General features: G+C 40.2%; 1 protein-coding gene across 8 annotated transcripts in view; it reads right to left on the minus strand.

The window, feature by feature from the left end:
• Positions 1 to 20,137, minus strand: part of DCDC1 (doublecortin domain containing 1) — a 251,538-nt gene that overhangs the window by 40,404 nt on the left and 190,997 nt on the right. For all 8 annotated transcript variants that reach the window (XR_014161756.1, XM_081882792.1, XM_081882794.1 and 5 more), the window contains exons 20-25: positions 19,049 to 19,172; positions 17,590 to 17,771; positions 12,700 to 12,810; positions 10,831 to 10,930; positions 6,125 to 6,260; positions 4,803 to 4,953 (exon numbers count right to left, since the gene is read on the minus strand). Coding sequence is in view for 7 of the 8 variants with exons in the window: in XM_081882792.1 (XP_081738918.1) it covers positions 4,803 to 4,953; positions 6,125 to 6,260; positions 10,831 to 10,930; positions 12,700 to 12,810; positions 17,590 to 17,771; positions 19,049 to 19,172 (804 nt within the window). In the remaining variant the exon portion in view is untranslated. The remainder of the gene's footprint in view (positions 1 to 4,802; positions 4,954 to 6,124; positions 6,261 to 10,830; positions 10,931 to 12,699; positions 12,811 to 17,589; positions 17,772 to 19,048; positions 19,173 to 20,137) is intronic.

Consider the following 20,137-nt stretch of genomic DNA (forward strand, 5'->3'; position numbering starts at 1 on the left):
AGATAATTGCTGTTTCCTGGGTCAAGAGAAAAATCCCAGGGGTTGTGATTCCTCTCCCCACCCACTTCACATGAAGGTCATAAATATAGGTAAGCAGGCCAGAAGTTTGTATCTACTTGGTGCTTTAAAGTTGCTAAACAACTGGAGAGTTCTCAGCAAGAAATACTTTTTTGGGGGGGATGGGACCTAAATCAACTACAGAGGCATTATAAATCTGCTTCATTAGTGTTAGCAACATGATTTGTGTCTAAGTGAATGAGTTATTGCTCTTCTTCCCTTTCCTATCTCAGATAACAGCTTGCCACAACGAATTGTTTTCCTGACACCTGTGCTGGCTTCCTAACACTCGTGTTGTTTCACTTCTGCATTCTCAGCAATGGGGCAAGGGAACTATGGAGAATTAACAAACGCTGAGGGAAAAGTTTTGTCGGTATGTTATATAAATTTACAAATAAGAATGCTTTTCTGTGTTATAATATTGTTTGGTATGTGAATGGTTAACTGAGGTAAAAAAAAAATGGTTGGTAGTTGGTAAATGGTTGGAAAAATCCCAGTTAGAGATAAATTGGGATTTTAAGATACAATTACATGTGTGGCTTTCAGCTGGTAACCTACCAAGAAACATTTGAAGCTCATACAGAAAGAGGAACTATCTATTGCCTGGTCTATAAAAGCAGTCCATTGCTATTATACTGGACAGTGGAGTCAAACAGAGAAAGAACCTAGGCTATTGCCACTGCTAACAGTGATCACCGCTATAAAAGGTCTCTTCCTGAAGGTCAAATAGCCCGCCACCTTTCTCAAGCTACAAATAGGGTTGAGGAATTTGAGAGACCATTTGCACACAGCTCTAATATCTCTGCTCTTATTTTGTTTGTTCCATCAACACAGCCATTTGGCTCAAATTCCATGGTGTGTGTTTTTGCTATCCAGCGCTTCAGCATAGAGGATTTACAGTTTCATAATTTACTTGTAGGCATAATTCTTTTTGGCAGTCAGTAGGTTCCAGTCAAGTCCAGGATGATCAGATCTTTTTTTTTAAAAAAGCAAATAATACATAATAAACGGTCCAACATAATATCTGCATGCCTAATGGAAAAGTCAGTAAATTAGAATTACAATTAGAAGTAAAAAAAAAAAAATGAACTGAAGTACTTTTGAAAGTTCGTCAACATTTTAAGATGAATTTCTCTTCCTAGATACATTTTTTTGTACATAATATTGTCTTTTACACACATTTTTGCAAAGCAGCTCTCCACAATATAAGCATTTAACCAATTTAAGCATTTTTCATGCCTTTTTGTGCACATCAATTGGCTGGAAAACTCTTCAGCAAAATTTGGATAGTGCACATTTTGGTTCACATGTTGATTTGCAAAGTGTGAATTAGTTAAAAAGGTAAAGGTACCCCTGCCCGTACGGGCCAGTCTTGACAGACTCTGGGGTTGTGCACCCATCTCAAGAGGCCAGGGGCCAGCGCTGTCCGGAGACACTTCCGGGTCACGTGGCCAGCGTGACATCGCTGCTCTGGCGAGCCAGAGCCGCACACGGAAACGACGTTTACCTTCCCGCTGGTAAGCGGTCCCTATTTATCTACTTGCACCCGGAGGTGCTTTCGAACTGCTAGGTTGGCAGGCGCTGGGACCGAGCAGCGGGAGCGCACCCTGCCGCAGGGATTCGAAACGCCGACCTTTCGATCGGCAAGTCCTAGGCGCTGAGGCTTTAACCCACAGCGCCACCTGCGTCCCTGTGAATTAGTTACATTCCCCTTTAAATGTAAATTGAATTAAATTTCTCCCTCATCCCTAATGCAAGGCCATGGAAAACTACCCATTTACAGAATCCAGTTTTTCTCTCAGGAAGCAAAACATTTGAACCAGCAACAGAAAATTGCTTAGGCCAATGCTAAGCACTAAACTGAAAAATGGTCTACAAGACTTACTGCAAACCTTCTCTAAAGAAATATTTACTCTTTCAACTTAGGAACTTTGAAATAGTAGACACACAAACAGAGCTGTCCACTTGCAGTTTATGGGGACTCTTATAAATTGCCAATAAGAACATATTTTGCAGGTTCAAACACATAACATTTCTCATTAAGCAAGTTATTTGTTTGAGGACAGAGAAGGGTCAGGAAGAAAGCTACATGGCGTAATGGCAGGAGGTAAATGAAATATGAAGCAGGGTAAAAGGTGGACTTTATAGTAGGGGTAGCTAACCTCTGATCCTCCAGTGATGTTGGACTTCAGCTCCCACAGTCCACATGATCAAAAATCAAGAATGGCAAGAGATATAGTCCAACATCTGCTATATACAAAATGTCGTTTTAATTATTGTTTAATTAGTGTATCATTTCCTTTATTTTTTAGGAATTCCACTTATTCTATGAGCTGTTGAAATGATTGTATATGTCTCCTCCACACACAATCGAATATCTTCTTACATGGGAAATAAGGCAATCTGAGGCAAGGTGAAGTGACTGTCTTGGGTGGCAGGTTCCACAGGGACAGCAGGTCACAATAGAAATATTTATTACCTCCTTGTTCCTGATGTAGATCTAATTCCTAATTTAGAACTAATTTGCAGCCAGTACAACCTAGCCTCTAAATACTTCACCCGCTGAAGTTTCTGAACTGTCTTTAGAGACAGCTCCATGTATAACACATTGCAGTAAAGTAACATAGAGGTTACCAGAGCATAGACTTTCCTTGCCAAGATAGGAGCACAGCTGGGCCACCAACCAAAGATGATGGAAGTTACTCCGTGCCAAGGCTATCCGAGCCTCAAGTGAGCAATGGATCCAGGAGGACTTCCAAGCTGCATACACGCTCTTTCAGAGGGAATGTAACTCCATCAAGAGCAGGCAACCTCCCATTTATCCAGTTTAGAGAACCACTCACTAACAGTGCCTCAATCTAATCTGGATTGAGCTTCAGTTTATTGGCTCTCATTCAGTTTTACCGAGGCAAGAATTAACAGCTCTTATATGTCTGCTTCCTACAAAAATTCTAACCTGTCTAAATGAGAGTCTGTTAGGGTCCCACGGTATTCCTGTTTCAGAGAGTGTAATGACAGCTATCACCTGAACGTGCCCTTATGTATATGCCCTGGAGAAATATGCCCCGTAATTGTATTTCTGGAACATTTCCTATGAGTTTTACATGCATGAAGATAGTGCATACAAAGACATGAAATATATATTATTATTAGCCTTTTGGAACATGAATATTTCCCCACTGAGGCCGCAAGCACTGACGTGATTTTAGTATCACTCTACAGGACAGTAGTAACAGCTACTTTATGATTTCTATGATTTATTCCTAATATTGGCAGCTTTTCTATATTTCAGAAAACAACAGTGCCACCTATTGTTTGAATGAGTAAATGCACTTGTTTTTATACTACCAATTTCAAATGGATACTGTTTCCGGCTTCAGTCCCCTTTCCTTAGGACTGTACACAGACAATAGTTTTTCAGGTTCCTGACAGTGGGAGTGACTCTTTTAAAATTGGATTATGGTGGCCTCCAATAAGCCTTGAATGGATGCTGATTTAGTTTAAAATACAATGCCCTTAAGAATAAGTACCGGTAATTAAAATGAGAGGAAATGAACTCCAGGTGAAGTTAAGCACTTTTAAGATCCATCAAGCTAGATTCCAATGCATACATGGAATGGGACTGTCCAGCCACTTTCTCCTTGCTGCAGCCCATATGTCCCTCATCAAGCTGCTCCCGAGGGTCAGGGAAGTCTCAGGAATGACATGGGATGTGGCATAGATGGCTGCAACCGGGAGGGTAGTAATGACAGACTTCTCCTAATGCAAGCAGGAGCCCCTCTGGATCTAATCTATTGATTTTAAGTCTATTTCCTGTAACTTGAGCCCATCAGATCAAGTCCTGCCCTCTGGGGCAGAAGAAAACCAAATCTTTGACCTCTTCTATGTAAAAGCCCTTCGGGCCTCTGAAGAATGGTATCACCGCCTCCCATCACAACCTCATTCCCCCCCTCCCAAACTTAAATACAGCCAGTTCTTCCAACCTTTATTCATATGGTGTTTTCCATATCTTTGAAAATCTTTGTTGTTCTCTGAACTGTTCAAATTTGTGAATAACCTTCGTAAAGTGAAGCACCCAGAACTGGACACAGAACTTCAAATAAGGGTCTGACTGGGTGATTTGGAAATTATTGGTTGGATCCAGACTTGGCCTTCCAGAAACAAAAGGCTTTTCTTTCCACAGACTGATGTTCAGCTGCAGCCTTTCCAAAAACCTTTGCAATTTATTAACGCCCCCCATGCTATACTTATGTATTTGGCTGTTGTTGTTTTTCCTTCACCTAAAAGCAGGACTTTGCATTTTTCTCCAGTTAAACTTCATTTTGTTAATTTTGGGTCAGCGTCCTATTCCAGCAAAGCGATTTTGAATTTTATTCCTGTTTCTGAAGTGTTCAACTTTTTGTCATTTGCAGATTTGAGAAGGATTTCCTATGCCCTTTTATCTAAGTCACCATACCATTGAAGATAATGTTAACTTAGATTAGATAGATAGATAGATGATAGATAGATAGTGTTTCCCATTCATCCTAAGCAGGAGAAACAATTAAAATGTCTTCAAATTGTAAGCAAAAAATAATAAGAATATTATTAATTAAATTCATATACTGCCCTCCATCTGAAGAATGCATAAAAAACTGAATGAAGATTATCCCTGTAGCCTAATAGCTGCATCCTAAACATTCCACAAATTATTTTTTGTTTTGTTTTGGATTACTTACTGTGTTTTATCATTTAGGATTACTTACAGGCATTCATCCACATTGTATTCTACTTTTTCAGTAGCTTCTTTTTCTTGCAGCTCTTCTACAACCTTCTTCTCTTCAAATTCCACTGTAGCTCTTTCAACAGATAGTTTTGCCCCAACAACAATGTCATTCTTGACTTCTAAAGCAAGATCTAGAGAAATGTATGCAAGAATGCTTGGCCTTAATTAAGTTACAGAAGAGGTTTCTTATTTACGATGAAAATTCTTACAAGATGAGCTCTAGTGTTCATGATTATAGAGGTCCATAAAAACAGATTTCCAGCATAAAAACAGATTTCCAGCATAGTCTCTTCAGCACAGAATGACTAAACACAATGCTTTACCTCCATATGCGCTCCTATTTCTTTTTGTTATTATGCTGCAAACGTGGTTTGAATTCTCCAAACCAACTCAGCATCCTATGCCTGGCATATAGGACAAAGTCACTATGCTCTGCCCTTTATAATTTTAGTCCCCCCATTCAGAAGCACTAGCTGTAAGAACGGCATCAGCTATGCCATCTTCAGAATATAGCTGATATTACACCCTTCATGACAGTTTCCAAACTGGAACTTTGTAGTTTTGTGCTATCATATACAAGCTGGACTGAGCCGAAAGGGGGAATTGTTCTACTGTCAGGTACAAAATCCATTCTTTTGGGAACAGTAACATAACAGTAAATAATAAAAAAAATGTGGTTATGAAATAACCACAGTGGGACTATCCCAGCCAAAGTTAAGCACTTTTGAGAGCCATTGGGTTCAATATTGCAAATTTAAACTTAACTAACAGAGCAATCAACCACCACCACCTCAACCTTCTTTCAGGAATTGGATTGTGCTGAGACATATCCTCTTAGCTCTGCTGGCTGAGCTGACTTCCCACTGCTGACACAAGCATCACTCTGTTGGAACAAACATTCCCCTTCTGCCCACTGAATGTGCAGGTGAGCAGGAGGCCTACAGGTGCTATCTCCACCAGCAGAATCCAGAGGGAAGCTTTTCCAAAGGTGGGAGACAGCAGTGCTGAGGCAGTCCCGGATCCTCTGGTTCTCAAGCTGGTCTCACAGGCCTGATCTGGACCCTATAGCTGCACCAGAAAGCCATCAAAACTAGCACATGGGACCCCACTTTAATTAAATTATATAATTTGGTATTTGAATGATTGGCATTAATAATTGTATTATAAATTGGCAATGTTATAATGTGGCTATTGGAATGTAATTGAAAACTAATAAAAATTTATTCACAAATTACCGGTATTTTTATTCACATATATTAAGTGTACATTTTGCAAAAATAGCATAGACAGCAATCTGCTCACTTGTTGTGTTTCGCATGGCACAGTAGGCACGAATAGCAGTTATATCAGATGCTAAATTACTAAGCTGGAGACGTTTCTTCTGCTGAGTCATAGTCCAGTATGGATTAATCCATTGCTCTCCACAGGAAACATAAATCTGTTCCAAAATAATAATAATTTATTCTTATAATAATAATTTATTATTTGTACCCCATTCATCTGACTAGGCTGCCCCAGACACTCTGGGTGGCCTCCAGCACACACCAAAACATAGTCAAACATTAAACCTTAAAAAGCTTTCCCATACAGGGCTGCCTTCAGATATTTCCTAAATGTTACAGAATTACTCCTTAACATCTGATGGGAGGGCATTCCACAGGGCAGGCACCACTACCAAGAAAGCCCTCTGCCTGGTTCCCTGTAGCTTCATTTTGCGCAGTATGGGAACCACCAGAAGGCCCTTGGTGCTGGATCTCAGTGAGAGTTTGATTTGTTTCATATTCATATAAGAATAACCTAATCCATACACACACACACACACACACACACACATATCCATATATCCATATATAAGCACAAACCACAAGCTGTAAACCTTGGTTTATGCACCAACCACTGGTGCTAAAGAAACTGAAATTGACCAATTCTATGAAGACTTACAACACCTTCTAGAAATGACACAAAAAAGGATGTTCTTCTCATTATAGGGGATTGGAATGCTAAAGTAGGGAGTCAAGAGATAAAAAGAACAACTGGCAAGTTTGGCCTTGGAGTTCAAAATGAAGCAGGGCAAAGGCTAACAGAGTTCTGTCAAGAGAGCAAGCTGGTCATCACAAACACTCTTTCCCAACAACACAAGAGACAACTCTACATATGGACATCACCAGATGGGCAGCATCAAAATCAGATTGATTATATTCTCTGCAGCCAAAGATGGAGAAGCTCTATACAGTCAGCAAAAACAAGACCTGGAGCTGACTGTGGCTCAGATCATCAGCTTCTTATAGCAAAATTCCAGCTTAAACTGAAGAAAGTAGGAAAAACCACTGGGCCAGTAAGACACAATCTAAATCAAATCCCTTATGAATACACAGTGGAGGTGAGAAACAGGTTTAAGGATTTAGATTTGCTGGACAGAGTGCCTGAAGAACTATGGATGGAGGCTTGTAACATAATACAGGAGGCAGCAATGAAAAGCATCCAAAGAAAAAGGAAATGCAAGAAAGCAAAGTGGCTGTCCAATGAGGCCTTACAAATAGCAGGGGAGAGAAGCAAAATGCTAGGAGATAATGAAAAATACAGGAAATTGAATGCAGATTTCCGAAAAATAGCAAGGAGAGACAAGAGGGCCTTCTTAAACAAGCATTGCAAAGAAATAGAGGAAAACAATAGAATGGGAAAAACCAGAGATCTGTTCAAGAAAATTGGAGATATGAAAGGGACATTTCGTGCAAAGATTACCATAATAAAGGACAAAAGTGGTAAGGACCTAACAGAAGCAGAAGACATCAAGAAGAGGTGGCAAGAATACAAAGAGGAATTATACCAGAAAGATATGGATGTCTTGTACACCCCAGGTAGTGTGGTTACTGACCATGAGCCCAACATCCTGGAGAGTAAAGTCAAATGGGCCATAGAAAGCACTGCTAATAACAAGGCCAGTGGAAGTGATGATATTCCAGCTGAACTATTTAAAATTTTAAAAGATGATGCTGTTAAGGTGCTACACTCAATATGCCAGCAAGTTTGGAAAACTCAGCAGTGGCCAGAGGATTGGAGAAGATCAGTCTACATCCCAATCCCAAAGAAAGGCAGTGCCAAAGAAAGCTCCAACTACCGCACAATTGCACTCATTTCACACGCTAGCAAGGTTATGCTTAAAATTCTACAAGGCAGGCTTAAGCAGTATGTGGACCAAGAACTCCCAGAAGTGCAAGCTGGATTTCTAAGGGGCAGAGGAACCAGAGACCAAATTGCAAACATGCGCTGGATTATGGAGAAAGCTAGAGAGTTCCAGAAAAACATCTACTTCTGCTTCATTGACTATGTAAAAGCCTTTGACTGTGTCGACTACAGCAAACTATGGCAAGTTCTTAAAGAAATGGGAGTGCCTGATCACCTCATCTGTCTCCTGAGAAATCTCTATGTGGGACAAGAAGCTACAGTTAGAACTGGATATGGAACAACTGATTGGTTCAAAATTGGGAAAGGAGTACGACAAGGCTATATATTGTCTCCCTGCTTATTTAATTTATGCAGAATTCATCATGCGAAAGGCTGGGCTGGATGAATCCCAAGCTGGAATTAAGATTGCCAGAAGAAATATCAATAACCTCAGATATGCAGATGACACAATCTTTATGGCAGAAAGTGAGGAGGATTTAAAGACCCTTTTAATGAGGGTGAAAGAGGAGAGTGCAAAATATGGTCTGAAGCTCAACATCAAAAAAACTAAGATCAAGGCCACTGGTCCCATCACCTCCTGGCAAATAGAAGGGGAAGAAATGGAGGCAGTGAGAGATTTTACTTTCTTGGGCTCCATGATCAATGCAGATGGTGACAGCAGTCACGAAATTAAAAGACGCCTGCTTCTTGGGAGAAAAGCAATGACAAACCTAGACAGCATCTTAAAAAGCAGAGACATCACCTTGCCAACAAAAGTCCGTATAGTTAAAGCCATGGTTTTCTCAGTGGTGATGTATGGAAGTGAGAGCTGGACCATAAAGAAGGCTGATCGCCGAAGAATTGATGCTTTTGAATTATGGTGCTGGAGGAGACTCTTGAGAGTCCCATGGATTGCAGTAAGATCAAACTTATTGATTCTGAAAGAAATCAGCCCTGAGTGCTCACTGGAAGGACAGATCGTGAAGCTGAGGTTCCAATACTTTGGCCACCTCATGAGAAGAGAAGACTCCCTGGAAAAGACCCTGATGCTGGGAAAGATTGAGGGCACAAGGAGAAGGGGACAACAGAGGACAAGATGGTTGGACAGTGTTCTCGAAGCTACGAACATGAGTTTGACCAAGCTGCAGGAGGCAGTGGAAGACTGCCTGGCGTGCTCTGGTCCATGGGGTCATGAAGAGTCGGACACAACTAAACGACTAAACAACAACAAATGGTTCAGCATAGCATTCCATGTGAACCATGTCAAAACCAAAAATACTCTGGTACTTTGATTTTATTATTATTATTTTAAAAAATGCTTTATGAGCCAGATTTGTATTTTAAACATTTTGTAGGCTGCTTTGGGAAGGACTTTTTAAAAATTGGAATATGAATTTTTAAATTAAAATCTCTTTAAAAAATTTTTAAAAAACAACTATTACTATGGAAACTAAACAGCAACCAAATTCAATCAATCAATCAATCAATCAATCAATCATATTGTGAAATCTTCAGCTGGGCTTACACTCTGAACAAAATTCCAGATATTTCTCAGTTTCTGCATTGGACTTACAGTACTATAAGCCAAAACATTCCAGGAGTTCCTGTTGCAAATACCTAAGGCTGGAGCATCTGCAGTTAGCAGAGTACAAGGAAAGCTTCAGGAGAAAAAAGTGCAATGCAAATATAACAAAGAAAAATGGAATTCTGTATTTGAATAAAAATGGTTCATATTTAAATACACATTTTTTAAAAAAAAATGAAGCTAAATAATTAAGGCCCTTTAAAACCACCATACTTGGCAACAAAATCAGAGAAATAGATTACATAGAAAATTAGTAATTAATTCTCCTCAGCTTCTTTAAGGTTTATACTCAATGAATATTGCTGAACTTGGGAAGTATAATATGGTTCTTTTATTACATAATAAAATTTAAACACCAATCTCTAGGATAAAAAGGAAATAGTGACTCAATAAATATTAAAATAAAATGAGCCACACTTTTAGCATTGTCAATAGTTCACTAAAATGGCAAGTAGCTCTTTTGCCTTCAGTGTTGAAATAAATGTCTGTTGAAGACAAGCAGCACTTTTTGTTCATCTGGACACGTGATTAGATATTATCCCACTTTACCAGAAGGGAGAAAATAGGATTTTTCTTGCCATGCATGTCCTATTCTGGGGAAAGTAAGGAGGGTATTTAAAGTCCTTATTAACGAACTATATATACTACCAGCTCACAGTGTGGCTTCCCAAAATTGTTTTTTCATAGAGCTCAGGAGTCGGGATGAAAAAAATCTGTCAGTTTCTCATTTTTACCATCTTAAATTCAGTTTACATTTCTGCAGCGATTTGCTATTTTAAAAAAGCCCTCATGAAAACCCACCAGTATTTTGATGTGAATTTCTCCTCATTAAACACCTTTTTGTATGCAGTTCTGACAAATATACACAATTCTGCAAGCCACTTCCCCTAATACAATGCATTTTTGTGTGCTAGAGCAGTGTTTTTCAACCTTTTTTGGACAAAGGCACACTTGTTTCATGAAAAAAATCACGAGGCACACCACCATTAGAAAATGTTAAAAAATTTAACTCTGTGCCTATATTGACTATATATAAAGTAATAATTACTTTACAGACCGCCGTAATCTCCTGGGTGTATAAGAGACTACCCTGGTCCTGAGCTGTATGATGAGACATAATATCAAATTTTTCCATAGCTTCAAGCAGTGTTTGGAACGATACGAGTAGGATGTGATTCATTATTATCTGCTCATTTTATAGGAACAATGCTTTCTGAAGAAGTACTAATGCCTCTGATTTCATTTTCATTTTTCTTACCAGTTGATCTCTCTCCAAGTCTTCCAAAAGACAGATTTCGACCCCCTTTTCAGTGAACAGTCTTCTGGCAGCAAAAGGCAAATTCAATGCCATGGTGCACCTTTTTAAATAAGGAAAACGTGTATACAGTATACAGCTCTATTTGCATTAAGTTTTCAACACTTGAAGGGATTGAAGTGGCACATTACAAACAGGGCAACTGTACTCTTCATTAGAAATATCAATTAACCCAGCACTGCTGTAACCTGAAGTGTAGTTTATCCTGTTGATGGCTTAGGAGTCGTAAGTCCAAGCGTCACAGGGGAGTATTTATGAAGTAAAGCGGAAATGGTTCCAGGTTTGGAAATAACTAATCCTGTCTACAGGGAGCAATTTCAAGACTGGTGATTCCTCAGCTGTACAGAATGGCAGCACAGCATCTCTGCAGAATGACAAAGACAGTGAGTGCTCTTCCACAGCCACACCAGGCTGATGTACCAGTTTTATTGATGAGCAATGGATTCCTCGCTTTATAATTCCTGCTTTTAAAACCCAACGGTTGCATTTGAGGATGGCATTTTATGGCAAATATTATTATTGTCTGAATTTTGTATGGTTATTTTATTGTGAGCTGATATAGAATCATAGAATCATAGAGCTGGAAGAGGCCACAAGGGCCATCGAGTCCAACCCCCTGCCAAGCAGGAAACACCATCAGAGCACTCCTGACATATGGTTGTCAAGCCTCTGCTTAAAGACCTCCAAAGAAGGAGACTCCACCACACTCCTTGGCAGCAAATTCCACTGTTGAACAGCTCTTACTGTCAGGAAGTTCTTCCTAATGTTTAGGTGGAATCTTCTTTCTTGTAGTTTGGATCCATTGCTCCGTGTCCGCTTCTCTGGAGCAGCAGAAAACAACCTTTCTCCCTCCTCTATGTGACATCCTTTTATATATTTGAACATGGCTATCATATCACCCCTTAACCTCCTCTTCTCCAGGCTAAACATGCCCAGCTCCCTTAGCTGTTCCTCATAAGGCATCGTTTGTCCCCTTTGTCAAGGGGACAGCTAATTAACAAATAAAAAAGAGCAATAATTAGGAACCTGGCAAGGGAAGGTATAAGGTGAGTGAACAATTTCACAGCAATGAAAGAAAGTTTCAATATGCTTCCTGAAGGGAAGCATGAATGCCTTTCAAGCCCCTTTGCCTACAAAACACGCCTCTCTAAATGTGTCATGTGCACTGAAAAAGTTATAAGCTACCATTGTTGGCATCCATCTGTCTCTGGAGACAATGGAGGAGTGGGCCTTTGGGATGAAGTCAAACGGTTGGAGAGTTACAAGCCTGGATAGCCTATACAGTATAGGCAACTGTGTCACTCTCCACTCCTAGCCTTGACAGATCAGCAGCCAACCTGGTGCCAGATATTGCTAGCCTACAACTCTCATATCCAGGACATTCTCAATAGCATCACCACAATTTTGGAGTGTCCTTTCCTAACAAATCTGGCTGTCACTGACCCTGACAGGTTTCTTGCACCATATTAAATGCATCTGTTTACTCAAGCCTTTGGTTAAACAAGTTATGAGGCTGGCAGCCTGCCTTTGCTGACCATGTTTAATGTTGTATGTGATGTGGTTTGTGATACCAGTTTTACTTTAGACTATGTATTCGATATCGTATTTAATTCCCTTTAGGATGTGAACCACCTTGGGAGGGCTGCATATTCCTGATATACAGCTATACTAATAAATAAAGATATCACCAGCCCTGCTGACCTGGAGCCCAACAACATCCAGAGAGAATTGAGTTGGCTATGTGCCTTAGCACTCGAGTGTTTACATATCTAAATTGGGGGGAAATAAAGATTGTGATGTGGGTTTACTTACCGTTCCAGAAAATGCTGGAATTCTTTTTGGTGTATTTTCTTTTCTGAATCAGCATCACCGTGTGCCTTCGGGAGTCTCTTCACTTTCTGTTTCCTTCCTGGGTCAACTTTTCTAGAGGAAAGTAAAGCATGTTGTTTGAATGATTTTTATAACCAAAAGAACTTCCAAGAGAGTAAAAACATCCTGCTTTGTAGTTTGCAGTGCAAGTCTGAAAAAACACAGCTACACAATCTCAGCAGACAAGGCAAATCTGTGCTGTTTCAACCTTTTGATCAGCTCCTTTGGGAAGGAAAGGAAGGATAGGATAGAAATTAATTAATTAAACAAACAAACAAACAAAATATTCACTCTTCACTCCACATCTTATTCCTCGTGGCATCAATGTTCACAGCCATGACACTAGCTTCATCATTGTAAGAAACACTGATGCTACAATGCTACGAGTTATTTTCCCTTTCACATGGCAGAAATACACAGCACCACATATATACGTTTATTTGTACTTCTTAAAGTACCTGAATCCTTCCTAACCTACTTCATATGTGTAAATTTTCTACATTTTCATAAAGGAAATGTGCAGAAACTACACAAGGTTGAAATGAAATGCCCTCCAAAATTTAGCACCCTATTTAGAGTGGGTGTGGGGAAAACCTTTTGAAATTGGTTTTCCAGGGTTTGCTCACCCCAGTGGCAAACACCAATTCCCCTGCCTTTTTTTATTGTAAAAGATGAAGGTTTATCACCAGCTGTGATAGCAGAGCTAGCATCAAAAGCAAGAGCCCTTCTTCACAGCTACTAGCTTGGCTGCCATCGCCACCCTTGCTCACTTGACACAACACCATTCCAGAAACATTTGGGGATGGAAAATGGTGGCACCATTTGGGAAGAACTGCTGCATCTACCACCATGGATCACAGCAAAACAACAATGTTTCCTGGTTAACAAAAAACTTCACTCACACTTGCTGCCTGAATAGACATCCTACCACCACCACCAAAACCATTTGAAAAATGTATACACAATGATTGCATATACTGGTACATCTGTATCAATAGCTGGAATCCATAGAACCGCACAACTCACCCTTCATGGTCAATAGGACAGCTGTTCTCCATGCCATTTAGCAATCTGATTTTTTTTTAAAGGAACTTTCAAAGCACTTCATGATATGTCATGAAGGTCAGTTGTTGAAAGGAAATACAACACCCCACTGGGCATGTCTAAAAACACTGAGTATGCCTGAAGTTTTTCTTAGGATCCTACTGTGCTTACATGAAATAAATGTGATATGTATATCACTTTTACATTAGCTATATGGAATTTATATCCTATGTCCTACAATTTTGAAACAGACTCCAGTGGAACATAGATCAGACAATCTTTTTGTCCCAATTCTCTCCTTCCAACATGAGATCAAACTGACAAACAGTGGAGAAGTGGCAGCAATAACACCAGCGTTAACCTATAATTGACTGCGACCGCACCTACAGTTGGGCTAAGTTCCTAAAGTCTGATTATGGCCTCATTCTGGCATCAGGCACATACCTGTATTAAGCCCAGCTCTTTGTTGCATCAGCCACGGGGATCACAACCCACACCCCAACCCCAACTCTCTTAAATGACCTAAATTGGAAATTCAACAACTTCATAAAAGCTAGTCTGGTTTGAGGAACTTCAGATCTAGAGGAAGAACTTTTAAAAAAGCTGATACCATTCATTAAATTTCTCTGTAAAAAGATCTGAACAATTTTAAGAACAGCATATTCACATTTTAGATCTGGCAGAGGGAGAACTAATTATGAGATGTATGCGTCAAAGATTTCAATTTCAGGCTTGACTTTACTTTGAAGATTATTTTTTTAACTTTATCATTTTTGCAGGCAGCTCAGTGGACAGCCGATCTGAATGCTACTCATTGTTCAGTGATGTATGAAGTGTATTTAATCAATCTGAAAAAGCAATATTAAACCATTATCAAAAAGTATCAGATGTTCTAAAAACCTTAAAAGAAAGGTCAAAAGGTGACATCTCTGCTAACAATGTGAGAAACGATGTATTTAACTTATTCTTTACATCAAAGCTTTTCACTGCTATATGAATATTCAAAGTCCTGTTATATAAAATGAACATACAAAATCTGCTCTTTCCAAGCATAATGTTCACTGTTTTCAAGCGGTTTATCCAAATAGATATAATTTATATTCACAGATATGTTGCATCCAACAAACATGGAAACAGCTTCAAGTAAAACTCTGTGGGAATTATTGTGCAGAAAGGCAAGCTATGTATCCATAAAGGTTCTTTACAACCTTGTAATCTGCTAGGGACATGATTCTAAATTATTGCTGTAATTTATATACTTCAGGCTGTCTCCAGTTGTCTTCCTTCCATTTTTTTACATATTGAAAACAGAAAAATGTGCTACCATTAGCACGTTACCATTGCAAGACCTACTGGAAGGCACATCCCCATCATTACCACAAGAATTGGATTACCTAGTGCACATCCAGCCTTAATGCATGCCAGACATTTAAAACTCATCTTGTCCCTTGCCAAAATGAAAAGTGTAGTTTGTCTAAGGGTGCTAGGAATGGTAACATCGTAAGGGGCAAATTGCATTTCCCAGGATTATGAGGGAGGAAAATGTGCTTTAAGTATATGGTGGTCTTAACCCCCATCTGTTGGGTTGTACACACTCCATTCTTATTCCAGTGTGATGTAGGCAGACAGCAACCTGTTGCTAATATGGGTACATATCCAATAAGGATACAAGTAACGTGTAAGATTGTGATTCAACACTCAGATCTTCCCTATTTGATCAGAGCAACTGTAGACAAGTTTCTTCAGTAATCCTGGTGATGCATTTATGTATGTATATATGTATGTATGTATGTATGTATGTATGTATGTATGTATGTATATTATGCCCTTACACAAAACATTAGGGTGATATACAACAATATAAAAACATTTTAAACTATATGACGTAGTCATTAAAAGGGTTAGATTATTAAAGTGGCAGGACCATGGCAAGAGGATAATATACACCCTACCTACTTCCAGATTGCTCCTCTCTTCCCATCTGAAGCAAAGTCCAAGTTCTGTGCATGCCTTGCTGTGTGTGTGTCAGGCTGATGGCCACCTGAGACAGTCGCATGGTTGCTACAGAGGCCTAAACTGGACCCAAGGCATCTTCAGTGTAGATGCTGAAATCGCCCAGCACAACTGTCCTGGGTTCTTCTAACACCATGTTTGGAGATCATTTTGGCCAGCTTGGCTGAGGCGGCTGTTGAGCAGCAGAGCGAATAGTACACCAACAGCATCCCTAGCTTGTCTCTTTGTCCTAGCGCCAGATTTAGACCCTCACGTTCTGTTCCAAGGAGAGATTTCCCGGTGATGGAGCGTGAACTCCTGTGGACCACAGCAACTCCGTCAACCCACCCCTCCAGTCTGGCTTGGCATTGCACCAAATACTCAGTTGGGCAGAGATGGGTTAGGTCTGGCTCTCCTTGCTCCCTCACCCAGGTCTGCCTGCTCATTCACAACTAAATCATGGATTATCATTTAACAATATCACCACCAGACCTTTAGGCACAGAGGTAAAGCACCCAGTGTATCAAGCACAGATTGGGGCTTGGTGAGGGGGACAGGGTGTAAGCACCTGTAATCCTCCCTTTGGCATTCCCTCCTTCAGCTGTGCCTGTTCCTCCCCTCAATCATAGAGATAGCCTGTGCTACTGTGTCCCCTTCAAGATCTCTTCCTGCCAGGCACCTTCTGCCTGAAATCCACTCACTTGAAGATGGTCACAGGTGCTCAGGTAAACAAAGAACCCAGTCACACACCTATTATTGCCAGTACACACTATAAGGGCACCTCACAGCAATTAATCTCCAGCTGAATTTCTTTCACAGGCATTCTCCATCCCATCTTCCGCCTGGTACACTGCAAACATAAAGCGTCACTTCCTCCCACCCAAGGAATGCCAACTCCCAGGGTCCCAATGGTCTCCTATGTAAGGCCAAACAGCACATCTCATATAGCAATACAATGCAAACAATGCTCCGAGGAGGAGTAAAAAGGGTGGCACCTTCAGCTCAAGTCTGCCTCCAATGGGACAACTCCCTTTGGTGTGTTCCTCCAGGGTCACCCAAAGGGACTGTCCTGTCGATGGCAGCACTCCTAAATACAAACTGCTCTTTGATTGTGGAAGGGGCTGGCAATTAGCCAATGAGCAGGACAACTCCAGATATTAAAAATCAAGCTTGCTCTTCCCAACTAGATGGGGGAAATAAAATAAAAACCCAACTGGCTTGCTAGTGGATAAAAAAGGGAGTGGGTAAGCAATAGGGAGTCAGGTGCTTAGATTCTCTCCTCTCTTTCCAGCAATCACTCACTCACCAGGAGCCACAGAAGATTTCAATAGCATCCTCCTATATGATAATTCCATAGCATCTCCAAAGAAACAGGTGGGTGGGCCCTATGAGCTCATCCATGGTATCAAGTAGTGAGCTTGCAAGCTTGCTGTGATAACATACTAGTTGTAGTGGTCACGTGGCTGCCAAAATCTGCACAGCTGCAGTTGTTAAAAAAGTGCGAGAATTTTTATGAATTTTTATGATGGTCTCATAGACAGTCTCCAGGTAGAGATAACATTCACATGAGCATGGCCAGCCCAGTGGCTTCATACACTTTGAAATGTAACCACAGGGAGCCAAGTCAGTGTTCAGAGTGAGTTTTCTTTACCACCACAAAGTAAAATAGATGGCTACTTCTGGAGGTTGGCAACTTTTCAAGTATAAAGTTGAAAGCAGTAAAAGATTTGGAATTTACAAATTACAAAAACTTTACTGTGCTCATTAGATTATGAAAATTAACTATCCTTTTCTTACTGTTTTTTAGCCACAGTTGTACAGTCGGGTCCAAGAACAAAGATGGCTTTGCTTTTGTCCTGTTCTCCATTTTTCAAAACCCTGAGCCTCAGAGGCATATAGCTGTCTGACTTCTTACTAGTAGGTTTCTTCAAGGGAGGGCTGTTTGGAATCAGCAAGCCTTCAATGGGCCAGTCAAAAGCCTTTCAAAACATAAACAAAGCGTTTATTCCATTTATAAGAATTACAACGATACAAATAACAGCTAAGAGTGACCAAATAACTTCACACATACAGTATGTATGCCAATTCAGGATCTCCATATTGCAGGGCTAGGGAGTGGACTGACACTATGAGAATAAGGGCTTGCTGGAGGCTGTTTAGTTTAATTTTAAAGTATATAAGCTAGTCTTCAACCAAAGGTTGAAGGATTGAGATAGGGAGTAGGGAACTGAAGGATAGGTTATATCATAGAGGATCATTTTATGGAACACGGAAGGAAATCTTCACCCTAAACTGTCTTATGGTACAATCCAAATCCTGAATCCATTCGGCTGGTTGTTGGCATCTATCTGTCTTGGGAGACAGTGGAGGAGTGTTTCTTTGGGGGTAAAGTCAAACTGTTGGAAGGTTACAGGGCCTGCTGTGACTGTAGAGACAGATATGGGAGAAACATGTTTTGTTGCAGCATCTGGCTGTGCTTGCAGATGCACCATGGCGTTTCTTTTGAGTTAGGATACAGCACATTCTTCCAGCCCCTGCTCTGGTGGAAGGGTGCCCAAGCCAGTGGAAATCAATCAATCCAGCATTATTTACCTCAAAAGGGGAAAAAAGAGATGGGTGGGGCATAGGTCAAGCTACTGAGAGCCTATAGCCACTACTGTGTGATTGGGCACAAGAGAATTGCTCTGCCCATTGCACTGGCTTGATTAGACAATCCTACATGCACTGCAGCCTTAATATTTAGAAGGGAATATTTTTTGTACATTCAAATTTGCTTAGACAGTTTACTCAGTTGAGAACAAGAAAAAATACTTTGCATGTGCTGACCATAAGCATTTACATCAGACCATGAATGTATGTAACAAATTAGTAGCAAAAGAAATGTTTTAGGATTGGTTTCCTGACATATGGAACTAAGCAGAGAAATCAGCAAAATGACACTTGGCCTCTGTTAACGTGAATTTAATGAAAAGAATTACGCACAATGGTGCGTATATTCTAGACAAGGGGGAGAAAGGAGAGGAGTTACGTGTGAGGAATGATCAAATTCACGCCTAGTAAAACTCTCTGGATTGTGATTTTAGTAATTATATACGTCATTGCTAATATGCAATGAACATAGTAAATGTTTTTCACACTATTAGTGTGTATCTGCGAGTGTATATTTTAAATGTAAGCATAAAGGTATGCCTTTTAAGTGTACTCAAATAGCTGTGCACATATCTGCCCATGTGTGGGCTGCACTTTACCAAATTACCTGGTTTAGTTCTCCATTTGGAAGCACAGGCCACATATAGGTCAACTTATTCCACAAAGGATTGTCCACTTTTGACTGTTTCCACTGACCAGGCTTACTCGTTCCTCCATGTTTAATGGCCCACCTGTAACAGAACAAAAGGAGTCTATTTTCTTATCTGAAGTATCAGCAATTGTCTTCTTAACAAATACATTTCTGACTGGGAGCAATTCTTGAGCAGCTAAATTGTAGCTCCTTTGATTGGATTCTCATAGGAGATTCCCAAGTTGATGTCATAATATCCATGTTTGAGCCTGATATATATATATATATGCACTTGGCTGCTCTGTTGGGGTTTTTTCTTCCCTCTGTTGGCTTTCATCTTCATTACTCCTGCTTAGTTAATTTAATAGATACTGATTTGATTGTTTTTCTATTTTAGTCTTTTACAATGGATTTGGATTTTATTGCTAGTTGCTTCTTTTGATTCAGAAAGGCAGGATACATGAAATCCCAGTCCAGCTCCATTTGGTCCATAACTATGAACGAGCTGGAATGAAACTGAAGGAAGTCTTGGGTTCCTTTGCTCTCTGTTCCTCCTGTTGTTTCTCTATGCTGCTGGAAGGCATACCTATTATCAGCATTCAGTTTCACTTCCCCAAAATCCTAGTTTTATTATACAAATAAATAAATAAAGCAGGTTAGTTTTTTTAAAAAGCCACCTTCACAGCCCATTGCTTGAAGCTGTTTTGTTTGAATTATATGATCAAGGAATGAAGCAGGTAGACGATTTTCTGAAAATGTACTGATTTTAGAGATGGGCAGCATGGCAGCAAATGTGTGAGATATGACCATACTTAGTGCCATTTCTCATTTCTCTTGATCAAGCGGCTACACACACACACACACACACACACACACACACAGCATTCTTCTTCCTCTGTCTCTGCCAAATGAGAGGAATGCTGTTGCTTTCATGTCCTTATCAGCTTCCTTGAGGCATGGAGACAAGTGACTTGCCCTAAGCCACAGACTGAATACAAGGCAGAGGTGGGGTATGAGACCCAACCACTCTTTTGGTATTGGATTCGCTGCTGTAATGCAATGCAC

Source organism: Podarcis melisellensis (assembly GCF_964234715.1).
Source record: "Podarcis melisellensis genome assembly, chromosome: 1".
In the NCBI taxonomy this organism is placed as follows: Eukaryota; Metazoa; Chordata; class Lepidosauria; order Squamata; family Lacertidae; genus Podarcis; species Podarcis melisellensis.